Source organism: Eulemur rufifrons, chromosome 6 (assembly GCF_041146395.1).
Source record: "Eulemur rufifrons isolate Redbay chromosome 6, OSU_ERuf_1, whole genome shotgun sequence".
NCBI lineage: Eukaryota > Metazoa > Chordata > Mammalia > Primates > Lemuridae > Eulemur > Eulemur rufifrons.
The window spans coordinates 100,501,743-100,514,719 of NC_090988.1; the positions used below are offsets into that span (position 1 = coordinate 100,501,743).

The following is a 12,977-nucleotide window of genomic DNA, read 5'->3' on the forward strand; positions in this document are numbered from 1 at the left end:
TCCAACAATGTGTAAGAAGTACAAACACCACGAGGGAGAACAGGGCACCAAGAACGGGTCCTAAGGGCACACAGGACCGGGGGGACTGAAACACAGGATTACCTTTGCCCCTTAGACGGCTCCTGGCGGTGAGAGAGAAGCGGCAGCCACTTTCCTCAATTCTGTGGGCTAGAAATCTATACTTTTGCCTATTCTGCCTGGTCTCCAAATGAGAATCACACAACCAGAATTGCACTAATGTAAGTTAAAGGTCACCTGAAGGGTCCCTTTGAAAGGTCCATCACTCTCAGAGCTCAGTCTTGGCCTGGATTTGCTTATGGTGAATCTTAATTTTAGGATGATTTCTTGAGTGGTTTCTAAATATTTCCAGACAATTTCTATGTAGGAAAATTAATTAAAATCTAATAATTTGGTGATCATATAAATTAGCTGGTATATTACTTTTTAAACTTATTTCTCTTTATCCCCATTCTCCACTCCCTATCCTCCAAAGCAACTATTCTAATGTGTTTACTATTTTAATTCTTTTAAGATGTATCATCATTACACATGTGTATTTTGAGTCACATGACTGGCACTGACTCATGTAACTCGCTACACTTATCTCTAAACTCAGCATGTTTGGGAGACCCACTGGTGTCCCTGGTGTGCACCTATGACACACCGCCTGGCTCCTCACACCAACACTGACCTCCACCTCCAGGCACAATGCTGCACTGAATGCCACCGCCCATGGCCCCTAAAGACCTGTTTGGCCATTTCTCGGGGCTCTATACCCAGGAGTAGAAAATTCTGGGCCGCCTTTCCACCTACAAAGAACCCCATACAACTATGCAGAATAACTGCCCATTTGCACTCCCCGCTAGCAGGCCCACAGGGATCCTGCAGGCCCATAGCCCCCCCAGCACTCAGCTTATCTGCCTTTTTATTTTCTCCTAGTATGGTAAGGGGATATACAGCTATCACTTATATTTCTCTGAATAATGAAGGAATTTTGTGCACTTTTTTTTTCTTTTTAGCCTTTTGGGTTTCCTTGTCTGTAAACTGGTATTTTTTGCCCATTTTCTGATTTTGTTTTTCTTTTTATTATGGTTAATATGACTTACTTGAATATTAAATGTCATTCTCTCATTGATTTACATATTACACATTTCTTTTTTCAATTTGCCACTAGTTTCTTAATTTTGTCTATGGTACTTTATCAACCAGAAATCTTTAACTTTTGTATGATCTAATTCAACTATTTGCATTATAGTTTATGCTTCTGAGGGTTTTTTTTTTTTTAAGGAGTACTTTTCTGCCCATAAGTTAGAAAATATTCTATGTTCTCTTGTATCAACAACTACCAGGAGACTTTGGCCACATCACTCAACTCCGGTGTCTGTTTCCTCATCTGGAAAGTAGGGGTGATAGTCACAGTACCTAACTCACAGGGTTCCTAAGAGACACACATGAGTTAATACACGTGAGGTGTTTAGAGCGCGGGTCGTGGCACACACAAAGAATCTTTTAAATCCACCTGGAGTTGCTTTAAGATGTGGATTAAAGAGACCTAGTTTGACATTTTTCCTTGTAGTAAGCCAGCTTCCTCCCCTCACTTACTAAACCATCTCCATTATTACTCTCTCTGTTCCATCACATGTCTGGATGCTAATATCAAAACTGTTTCAATCACTGTGACTTTGCAGCATGACTGAGTATCTGGCAGGGCAAGCCTCTTATTAAATTTTCCCTTTTGGTTATCTCTAAGCAATTTGGGAACCTTTATTTTTTCATATATATTTTAGAATGTGCTTATCAAGTTCCTTCTAAAAATCCAACAGAAGTTTTGACTAGGACCACATTAAACTGAAAGACTGATTTGACGGTGGCAGGCGTCTGCAGCACTGAGCTGTGCCATGGTCTCCCCTTGTCTAGTTTTGCCTCCAAGTGTTCTTTATACAGATCTGGGTTAAGATAATTCCTAAATGTTTATAGTTTGACATTTTTTGTGAATGATACTTTGCCTTTTTATTATACATATTTGTTTCTTATTACCGATGTAGAGAAAGGCTACCAAATTTTAACACACTGACTGCCACACTAGAGAAAAAAACCTTTTTCCTTGGGACCACGATGTTTTATTAAGAAAATAGAATAAAAACTTCGAAAATAAAACAATCCTTTCTAATTTAATGAAAAATTCATTTTTTATTGTTTTCTGTGCATGAGTTACATGCAATTAAATTGTCAGTATTAATTGTAACAACAAGAACATCAGTAAGTAAGATTTTCATGAATCAACTGCAGGGCTTTGCCCAGGGGCCACCCATCGGGTAACATGTATGCTACAGCAAGGCAGTGTGAGTTGCCTGCAAACCACGCGGCTCCCAGGTAAAGAGACGTGTGCGTGAGTTACATATGTTTCACAAGGCCCTGGGCTCAAAGTTAGGGTGACTTAAATACAAATCACATGGCAGTTAATGTGTTAAAATTGATCTCTTATTCAATAGCTTTGCTGAATTCTTATTAGTTACAAAAGTTTGCTACTGACTTGGTTATATTCATTACTATCTGCAAAGAATAACAGTTTTATCACTTCTCCCCTAATCTTGACCTACACTGCTACTTCCTTTTCTTCCCAGGACTGTCTATATGCTGGCAGGGATAATTAACATCCTTATTTGGTCCTTATCTTAAAGTAATGCATCTAAAATTTCTTCATTAAGTATAACTTGTGATGTAGCATTTTAGTATTAATATTTAACTTTTTACCAAGTTAAGGAAATTCACTTGTTACTAATTTGCTCAAAGTTTTAATCTTATAAAGGTATGGAACCTTGTCAAAAGCTTCATCAAAAACTCCAATGACTGACTTTCCTTTTAATACCATACTGACTCATTTTCCTGATGTTCAGCCATCCTTGTAGTCCAGGATAAACCCTAACTGCAGTCCCCAACCCCCGGGCTGAGGCCTGTTAGGAACCAGGCTGTATATCACCAGCTGCGCTCCCCCCCAACCCCACCATCTGTGGAAAAATTGTCTTCCATGAAACCGGTCTCTGGTGCCAAAAAGGTTGGGGACCGCTGCCCTAACTGATCATTATAAATTATATCTAATACACTGTTAGATTCAGTCAGTAAATAACTCACAGAGGATTTTTGCATTTAGTTTGCTTGTAAGTGGCATAGGCTGATCATTTTCTGTAATTATCCTTACCTAGTTTTGGAATTAAGATTTCACCGCCCTCATAAAATGATCTGGGCAGGCTTTGTACTTTTTCTGTTTTCTGTAACAACTTAAGAGAGGAACTAGTAGGCCAACGTGCACAAAACAGCTTTAATTATCACTGTAACTGACAGGTCCCATTTACTTGTGAGGCTGAATAACCCTGGATTTGGTTTGCTCCTTGTTTTCCTCCACAGATAGTTTTGCTTGCCTATTTTTAAAAACTAGATTGTTTATCTCTTCCTTACTGATATTAGGTTCTTCCTATATCCTGGTTACTGATTCTTTGTGGCTTGTCTTTTCATGTTAGTGTGCCTTTTAGAATATTAGAATATTAGAAATAAATGAAGTCAAATTTACCAATATTTTCCTTTATGGTTTGGCTTTCTGTGGTTAAAAAACACTCCCAAATTGTGAAGATACTCTCTTACGTTGGCTTCTAAAACTTGCACAGTTATGTCTTTCATATTTATGCTGAGACTGTTCGCCCATTCTTTCCTCACGGAATTGTAACGTCATTGTAACATGCATCAAGTTCTGGAAGTGGGGACGGGGTTCTCTTTGTTAAGGCCAAGTCATCTCAATAGCTTTACGTTTATAAAGTCTTGATATCTAAAATGTTGGAGCCTCTAACTTGTTCTTCAAAATGTTCTTGCTTGGCTATTCTTGGTTCTTTTTAGTCTTCTTTATAAATATCACAATCAGCTTCTCAATTTCTAAGAAAATCTCTCTAGGGGTTTTCACAGAAATTTCATTAATTTTATCGATTAACTTGTTGAGAAATGCCAAAGATAACCTTACCATTAATAAACATGGCAAATGTCAGTATTTATATTTAGGTCTTTATCTTTCAATAAAGTTTTAAATTCATTTAGCATAAAGACTGTATTCCTAGTTATCTTACAGACAAGGTTTAACATTTTAATTAAAAACAAACAGGCACATCTGGAACACTTTATTGGTTTATAGGATGTAAGTGATTTTTGTATGTAACTAGTAAACTTGCTAAACTTTTCTATTCTAATACTTATCTACAGATTCAACTGGAATTTTCTATGTAGGAAATCATAGTCTATAAACAATGACTATTTTATTTATTTCTTTCAAATCTTTACGCCTTTTATTTAATTTTTTAAATGTTGCATTTGTTCAGACCACCACCATAGTGCTGAAGAGAAGCAGTAACTGTAGGACCTACAGTCTGGTTCTTCTCTTTAAAGAGAATACTTCTAACGCTTCACGGTTAAGAATAAATTCTGCTGTAGATTTTCTATAGATACTTGTCAGTTTCAGGAAGCCACTTTCTATTACCCCTGGGCTACTAAAAAATCATGAACAGCTTTAATTTTTATCATATGCTTTTCTCATTTTATCTGTGAATCACCTTTAATAATTTTTACCATGTTACACATTGAAGTGTCATAGTGTGACACGCTGATGTGACACACTCTTCGTCATGAGTTAAAAATACATTGCTGGATTTGGTTTGCTAGTTTTTAACTTGAAAGTTTTGAGTGCCTATGCCCATACATGAAATTAGCCTATAATTAGTTTTTCATACTTCCTTTGTCTTATATGACCTCATAATGAGTTGGGGCACATTCCTTCTTGTGATCTCTGAAAGGGTCTTCAAAGATGGGGACTAAAGCTCTAAGCACTGGCTTAGCCGCAGTCCTTAGGTTTTGATAGAAGGTTTTCCTACTATTCTCTCAGTTTTAAGTTTTAAATTTCCACTATGATTCCTTTTTTGACCCGTAAGTTTAAAAGTAAGGTTGCTAATTTCCAAATACAAAGGTTTTTTTTTTTAAAGCTATCATTCTGCTACTAAATTCTAATGATTGCGTTATGTCGAGAGACAATGATCTGTACGGTAAGGAACCTTTGGTTTCCATGGGCTGTGCTCTACAGCCACTATACAATTTCTTTTTTTTTTTTTTTTTTTTTTTGAGACAGAGTCTCACTGTGTTGCCCCGGCTAGAGTGAGTGCCGTGGCGTTAGCCTAGCTCACAGCAACCTCAAACTCCTGAGCTCAAGCGATCCTACTGCCTCAGCCTCCCGAGTAGCTGGGACTACAGGCATGTGCCACCATGCCCGGCTAATTTTTTCTATATATATTTTTAGCTGTCCATATAATTTCTTTCTATTTTTAGTAGAGATGGGGTCTCGCTCTTGCTCAGGCTGGTCTCGAACTCCTGAGCTCAAACGATCCGCCCACCTCGGCCTCCCAGAGTGCTAGGATTACAGGCGTGAGCCACCGCGCCCGGCCGTCACTATACAATTTCTACTGTGACAAAAGAACTGTCAATTCTCTTAATTCTGTCAATATGCTACACCTAAATACAGTCTTCTGAACGAACACACACACACACGGGAAAAAGGTACTTAGGGGCCTAAACTCTCAATCTTTTCATCATGATTTACTGTGTCTAATGGAGATGTTGGAAAGACACCAAGCTAATGTCTGAACGCTCATTTGTATCAAATTAAAAATTTTAATGTTTTGAGGTTTCTCCCCCACCAACCTCCCAACAACCTGCAGCTGCCAGTAGGAGCTGGCCCCTGGTTACCTTTTGAAGACCGCAGTCTCTGTCTTGGCATCTACAGTGAGGCTGAGCGTTTCCTTCATGCCGCCATTCATCACTGTCTCAGTTACCTTGTCTGTACTTTCCGCATCCTCCTCTCCGTCAGAGCTGGCTTCCATGGCCACACTGCCTGGCCCTGAAGAGAGAGCACAGCTGATGGTCATACACAGCAAAGCCCAACAGGCACTGCTGCCCTCTTCTGTGCAGATCCACCTGCCAAATGTCGTATCTACTGCCTGAAGCCAGTAAGAGTGAGATGGCTTGCCTGCTGGTGCCTGGGCCAGATTCTTAATGGGCACAGGTTCTTAAAATAGCCTATCAGGGAGACGTTTCATGGGTTTTCTTCCTTAGAAGACCAGCGAGTCTCCCATATCCTTTGCAGCTCAACATCCCCTACACATTCAGCCTTCGCCCCACAGGTGCCTGCCCCCGACTGTCCCCACCGACAGCACAGGGCAGAGCAGGCAGCTACCTGCATTCTACCTGCACCCACTTGGGTCTTACTCCTTTTTGTTTTCAGAGTTACTTTCTGTGGTGTCTGGTGGAGTTTCTTTTTTATAACAGGAAGCCACATGGTATACTGGTGACAAGCTTGTGCTCTGAGGTCAGACTTCCTGGTGGTACAACCCTTGGGCAAGGAACTCATCTGTGCCTGAGTTTCCTTATCCATAAAATGGGGACAAGTGACCCTACTTATACAACTGAGGGGTAAAGTGAAGTAATCTCTATCAAATGTATATAAAAATGACAAATGGGTTTTGTGCCCTCCACCTGTATCCTCATTTCTCTCTCCCAGAACTTGCTTCTTGTTCCCTCCTTACGATCCTTGCCCCCCACATACTTCCAATGCCCCATCACACCCCCTTTGCTGACACCCCCTCACCTGCTGAAAGCCCTACTCATCAGGCTGCAAACAGTTCAGAGCCAATGAAAGGAACATAGGTGAATATTTGCAGTTATCAGACAACCCACTGGAACTTTATATAGATACCTGTGACCATTTCATCTACTCATGACGGTGAAGAGAAAATAAACAGACCCATAGCCTGAAGTGAACCCAGATACACCACGTACCTAGCAAAGCAAACTGCAAGGGAAAACTAAGCACAGACTTGGCACACACACATCTGGCTCTGGTTTTATTCACCCCGGGTACTGTAGGCTAAGGCTTTCTTCCTTTCTGGGCCTCAATTTCCTTATCTGCACATTGCCGTGCCTGGTAACTTGCCCCGTGGATGTCAGACCCGCCATCTCATTTTCCTGGCTCCCGTTAGCCCTTGAGCCTGAGAGTCAGATCGGTTTGATAAGGCTGCCACGTGAACTCCCCACACTCACCTTCCGGCTGTGCGGCCAGCGCGGCAACACTGGGGGTCAGAGGGCCCATGGGTTCAGTGCTGGTTTCCATTTCCACTGGGGAATTACTCCTTAAAGAATCTTTTGTGCTTTCAGAAAAGAGAAAATTCAGATGTTAGCAGTGGGGAACAACCGTCAGTTACCCCGTTATACACAAAAAACCTTTCAAAATAAGTTCTGTTTCTGTTGGGAGACATCAGCATTTGTGTAAGAGTAGCTGGGTTATAGACTCCAACGAGACACAGACCTAACCGCAAGTAGCTCCCTGAAGTAGCAGACGAGTATGGGTGGGCAGTAAGGCAGGGACTTCGTAGAGAATTCTAAACAGGCTCAGAATGCCCCCACCTCTCAGCCCCACCATGATCACCAGGCTCCCAGGGCTTGGACAGCAGTGATATACAGTGTACAGTATCAACTGATCTACCAGGTTGATGGGTTTTACAAAAATCCTGACTTACCTTGAGACACACTGCCTGGAGGGAACTGGCCCTCTTAATGACGTTTATTGTTGGAATTGTGAAAACATGGTAAGAAACACCAAATACTGAGTGTGGGGAGGAGAGAGGCTGGATGAGGGAGAAAACTTACTTCCCATTTTATCCCCATTCCCATGTGGCAACACCCCTCTACAGACCCCGAGGCCTGTACACGGGGGCAAAGAGAAGCAAGCTGCCTCAGTGACATTCTCAAGTAACCCAGGGCTCTTATCCTCCAGTTATAAAGAGAAACAAGCAAGAGCAAATGTGACTGTCCTGTACTGAAGCAGGGCTGATGAAATAACTCATAGTATCTTAGAGACATTTTTCACAAACCTCAATTGTACCTTGGAATAATAGTGTAACATTACTGTTATGGTTACTATAAAGCAGCATAGGTTTTAGCCTACTCATTGGTTTGTCTAAGACAGTAACTGTCAGCTCAAAGTAGTGTGTCTTCCTATCTTCTGTATTACCAACGATTTTTTTTTTTTTTTTTTTTGAGACAGAGTCTCACTCTGTTGCCCAGGCTAGAGTGAGTGCCGTGGCGTCAGCCTAGCTCACAGCAACCTCAAACTCCTGAGCTCAAGGGATCCTCCTGTCTCAGCCTCCCGAGTAGCTGGGACTACAGGCATGCGCCACCATGCCCGGCTAATTTTTTCTATATATATTTTTAGCTGTCCATATAATTTCTTTCTATTTTTAGTAGAGGTGGGGTCTCGCTCTTGCTCAGGCTGGCGATTTTTTAAAACATTATTTGTTACAACAGGGAAAGCAACAGTCTTCCAAATAGGGTGGTAGAGATTTTTTTTTTTTCAGTAGACAAAAAACATTTAGCAAATCAAACTAAACCTAGAGAGACATGAAAACTATAGTTTAACACTCAAAGGCTGACAATACTTGTGAAATGACAGGTTTCTGTCATTGAGAATAATACCAACAGCAAGACTGACAGCCGTATCTGTCACAGGCTTTAATCTATGGCACCGTACTAGTGCTATAAATTTATTCACAAGTGAAATACAAGTTCATATATCTGTAGAATTCAACATACATTTTGCATTTTCCTGCAACACCCCACACGGGGGTGCCTGTCAGGAGTCCTTGGCTTCACATGAACTTGTTCCTGTTCTCCTCAATCCTGTCCTGACAGCTCTGGGAAGCCAGAAAAGACCACGGAGATGAACACCTGCTGCTGCAACGTGCTAGTGCCCTGGCACCACATCCTCCCAAGCTACTTTGTTCAAGAACTGCTCCCTTTCCCAATTTATCCCAAAGGAAAGGAAGACGGTAACTGTTTTTCTTGTAACACACAACTGTTGTCAGTTCTCAACCCCCATGTTGATTTTTAATCTTATTTAAGGCACTACATTCAACTGGAAGTAAATTAAAGTAAGAACATGTATTAACAGCAAACACTCACAGCTCCAGTTCTCCTAGGGAAAGCTTTAGAGACAGCACACATTTGCTCACCTCAGGGAAGACGTGAACTCTGAAAAAGAAGCCCAGCCCGTCTCCTTAGTTGGCATTGGCTCCTCTGTGCTCCAGACGTCAGACCCCACAGAGTCCAGCGGAGCACCGTGGGTTGTCTCCATTGGGACGTCAAAGTTGGCTGACCAGTTGGGTGCTAAAAAGAGGAAAGAAATTTTATTTGGAGAATATTTCAGTAGTTTAATGTAGCATAAGATATTTTTCAAAAATACATTAGCAGTGACAAAAAAAAGATTGGGACTGTGAGGAAGAGAGGCTTGGAATGTACTATGGTAGGAGTGGCAAGGGCAACTTGACAGTATCACATTATAGAACTGTATGTTTCCTCTGACTTCTAACAACTTTTTCAAATAGAAATATTACATGAGGATATAAACCTACATATAAAAGGTTATGTTAATGTTAATTTCTTATTTTTGACAAAATATCATGGCTACATTAACACTGGGGAAAGCAAGGTGAAGGGTATATAGGAACTTACTATACTATCTTTGCAACTTTTCTATTAATCTAAATTATTCCAAAGTAAAGTTTATTTAAAAAAACAACATGTGGATTATTCAACTGCAATAAACTGGAAACAACCTTAATGCTTCCCCGTCCAGATACGGCTGCACTTCATACATTCCCTGGCCTCCCTGTACTCCAACACAACCAACACAAGCACCAGGAAGGCTTCCTCAGTCCTGTAGTTACAGGACTGACCTCAGAGGTCGCAGAGGCAGAACTTGCTTGGGCATGCTGCTAGTGTCTGTGGGCCCCTTCTTATTATGCTGCCTGCTGGCCAAGTTTGGATTTAATCTGTGGGTCTCTGTTTAACTGTCACTTTCTAAGAGATGTGTCCCTTCGGATGAAATTAGGTCTCCATTTATTTGCTCAAATTGCACACCATGCTTTTCCTTCACAGTGTGCTGAATCCTCAATCCTTGCTGGGGACAAGTGGGGTGTAAGAGCCACTGCACTCTGTCGGGGATGTTTTCTATCACAATTAGGAACGTCTAGGCTGTAAGGAAGGAATGCTAGGGAACCTGCTAGCCATTTAGGGGCTTATACTAGACGCAAGTGATGGAAGGACCTGTGTAGAATAGAAATGTTCCAGTTTTAAAGACAGACCTTGCTATGACTTTGGGCAAGTTAACTTCTCCAAGTTCCTTCCTCATTTGTTCAATTCACATAAGGACTACCTATCTCCTTAGTGAGGACTAAATGAGGGCCTGCACATAACAGGCACTTAATTAGTTTTGCCTGTCCATCTGTGTGAGTGTGGCAGGGCTCCATGATACCAAGAAGAGGTAACGCCTGAATGCTTAAAAATCTCACCCGAAATCTCAGAAAAGTCAACCTGATAGATGTTTTTGCCAGCCCACCACGTGCAAAGCTCTGGAATCATTCCATCTCAGTCAGTTCCACTTATAACTAAATTAGGCCAACACAAAAATGACTCTTCTGTTGTTAGCACTCTGGGATATTCTTTCTCAGCTTAGCTCCTTAGAGTCAGTATGACATTAGAAACTGTTCTGAATAGTCCACAGAACCTCCAAAAGAAGCCACAGAGACTGGTGGGGTGGAAGAAGCTCTCTGGGGCAGCCCTGCAGCCCTGGGAGAGAATCCTCCCCACACTCAACACCTTGTGACTCCAGAGATCTGATGACCCAAGACAAGCCTTTCCCAAGGAACAGAGAAGCAGGAGGGCTGGTGCCCGGCAGTGCTGTGCCCGGGAGGCAGGGTAAACCTGAATGCACCTAGGGTGCTCACCCTCCTTCTCTGCTTCCTCCACCCAGTCCTCGAGTCAGAGCGGCAACAAGAGTGCATGCAGTAAGTCATGCCCAGTTCATGGCTTCCCTCCAAGTCACGTATCCACACCCAGCCCACTCCAAGAACCATAGATTCCAGAATATTATTGAGCCTTTAAAAAGAAGGAAATCCTGTATATGCCACAAGGATGAACAGTGGGGACAGTATGTTAAGTGAAATGAGCCAGTTAATAAAGACAAATACTGTATGATTCCATTTATATGAGGTCCCAAGAGTAGTCAAATCCATAGAAACAAAGTAGAATGGGGAATTGCTAGGGGCTGGGGAGGGGGAAATGGGGAACTGTTCAATTGGGTACAGTTTCCAATTGGGAAGATGAAAAAGTTCGTTATTCTTAGCCAAATCTTCAGGGGTTCCCCAGAACTTTCAGAAGACAATTCTGGATCTAGCCTCCGGCCTTCTCACCCTCGAGCCACATTAAGCAGCCTCGTTGTGCCTTCCTATTGGTTGTTTTCTCTTTCAAACTGACTAATCCCTACTTGTCCTTAAGCCTCACACTTCTGGGTGTGCAGGTGCCTGGTGGAGCTGGGCTCCTTTCCTCCAGTCTTCCAGGTCTCATCCCCACCCCCCTGCACCCTGCACTGATCTATTTCCCCAGCAGACGCCAAGCCCCTGGAGTCTGTGTGGCTTGTTCACAGTTACAAGCCCAAACTTGGCATACAGTAGGAACTTGATAAAGGCATGCTGATTTGAAATGGATTATTTTTTTTAAGACAGAGTCCCACTCTGTTGCCCGGGCTAGAGTGCCATGGCCTCAGCCTAGCTCACAGCAACCTCAAACTCTTGGGCTCAAGCAATCCTCCTGCCTCAGCCTCCCGAGTAGCTGGGACTACAGGCATGTGCCACCATGCCCGGCTTATTTTTTCTATATATATTTTTAGCTGTCCATATAATTTCTTTCTATTTTTAGTAGAGACGGGTCTTGCTTTTGCTCAGGCTGGTCTCGAACTCCTGAGCTCAAGCAATCTGCCTGCCTCAGCCTCGAGAGTACTAGGATTACAGGCGTGAGCCACCGCACCCGACCTCTCTCAAAATGAATTACTGAGAGAAAAGTCTACTTCCACCTACTGAGGAGGCTGAGCTGGAAACGGAGTCAGTGGATAGAAGGTAACTCTCGTTTCCTCGCTGGCTCCCAGACTCCTCATCTGTAACGTGGTGGCTGCTGGATGGCTGCACAAGTCCCACCCAGCTCTGAGGTTACCATGAGTTTCATCCCCAGCTGGGTTTCAGCCTCTAGGACCAGGCACATAAAGCCCTTCCTGGAGGACAAGAACTGGTCAAACTTGGGGAAAGCCCCCATCAACTCATATGGCTCTTTCACATGAACATTTTTCTGAACTTTTGTAGGTTAACAGTATTTTTTAAAAGGCCAACTAGCTCAAGTCTTCTTAGCAAGTGGCAGGGCACATACAAGCACTTAGGGAGACAAGTTTTTAGGCTATAATTTTCATAAATAAACTATGAGTAACATATTTTAAAACCATTTAAAATCATTAAAGCTAAAGCTTTTCCTCTGGTTTATTCATAATTCTAAAAACCACAATTATTTCCTTACCTCTACCCAATCTGTGGTCTTTACTCTTCTGCTACAGCACATGGCCTCTGTAGCTGTAAGACTGACCTACCAGTGTGCTATGTCCTCTAGCCGGCCTCACACGCAGGATTTGCATATCATAAAGAGATGCCTTATCATCAAAGGCATAACTTGCTCCTTTCCCAAGCCCAGTCTTTGAAACTTAAACCTCTAAAACTTAGCCATTCCTTCAGAAGTCATCTCAGATGCTTCACACTACTCTTTTACCTATTTTTCAAAGTATCTAATTCCAACATGCAGCAACTAATATGGAAGAATAAGGTAACTTACGTTCATTCAAGTCCACCTCCATCTTATCTTCCGCGTTGGCACTGCTGGACTCAAACAAGTCTTGCTTTGCTCCATCCTCTTCTTCAGAGTCTGTGCTTTCCTCACTGTCTGTGCTGCCCGAGCTAAGAACAAAGAAAAGAGACCAAAGTATTTAATGCTGTTTATGACCTACCAGCTAAACTCAGAAA

General features: G+C 42.2%; 1 protein-coding gene across 9 annotated transcripts in view; it reads right to left on the reverse strand.

The window, feature by feature from the left end:
• Window positions 1-12,977, reverse strand: part of PPP6R3 (protein phosphatase 6 regulatory subunit 3) — a 145,199-nt gene that overhangs the window by 6,309 nt on the left and 125,913 nt on the right. For all 9 annotated transcript variants that reach the window (XM_069471735.1, XM_069471727.1, XM_069471733.1 and 6 more), the window contains 4 exons: window positions 12,790-12,911; window positions 9,093-9,246; window positions 7,126-7,232; window positions 5,776-5,926 (listed from right to left, as the gene is read on the reverse strand). In XM_069471735.1, coding sequence (XP_069327836.1) covers window positions 5,776-5,926; window positions 7,126-7,232; window positions 9,093-9,246; window positions 12,790-12,911 — 534 coding nt within the window. The remainder of the gene's footprint in view (window positions 1-5,775; window positions 5,927-7,125; window positions 7,233-9,092; window positions 9,247-12,789; window positions 12,912-12,977) is intronic.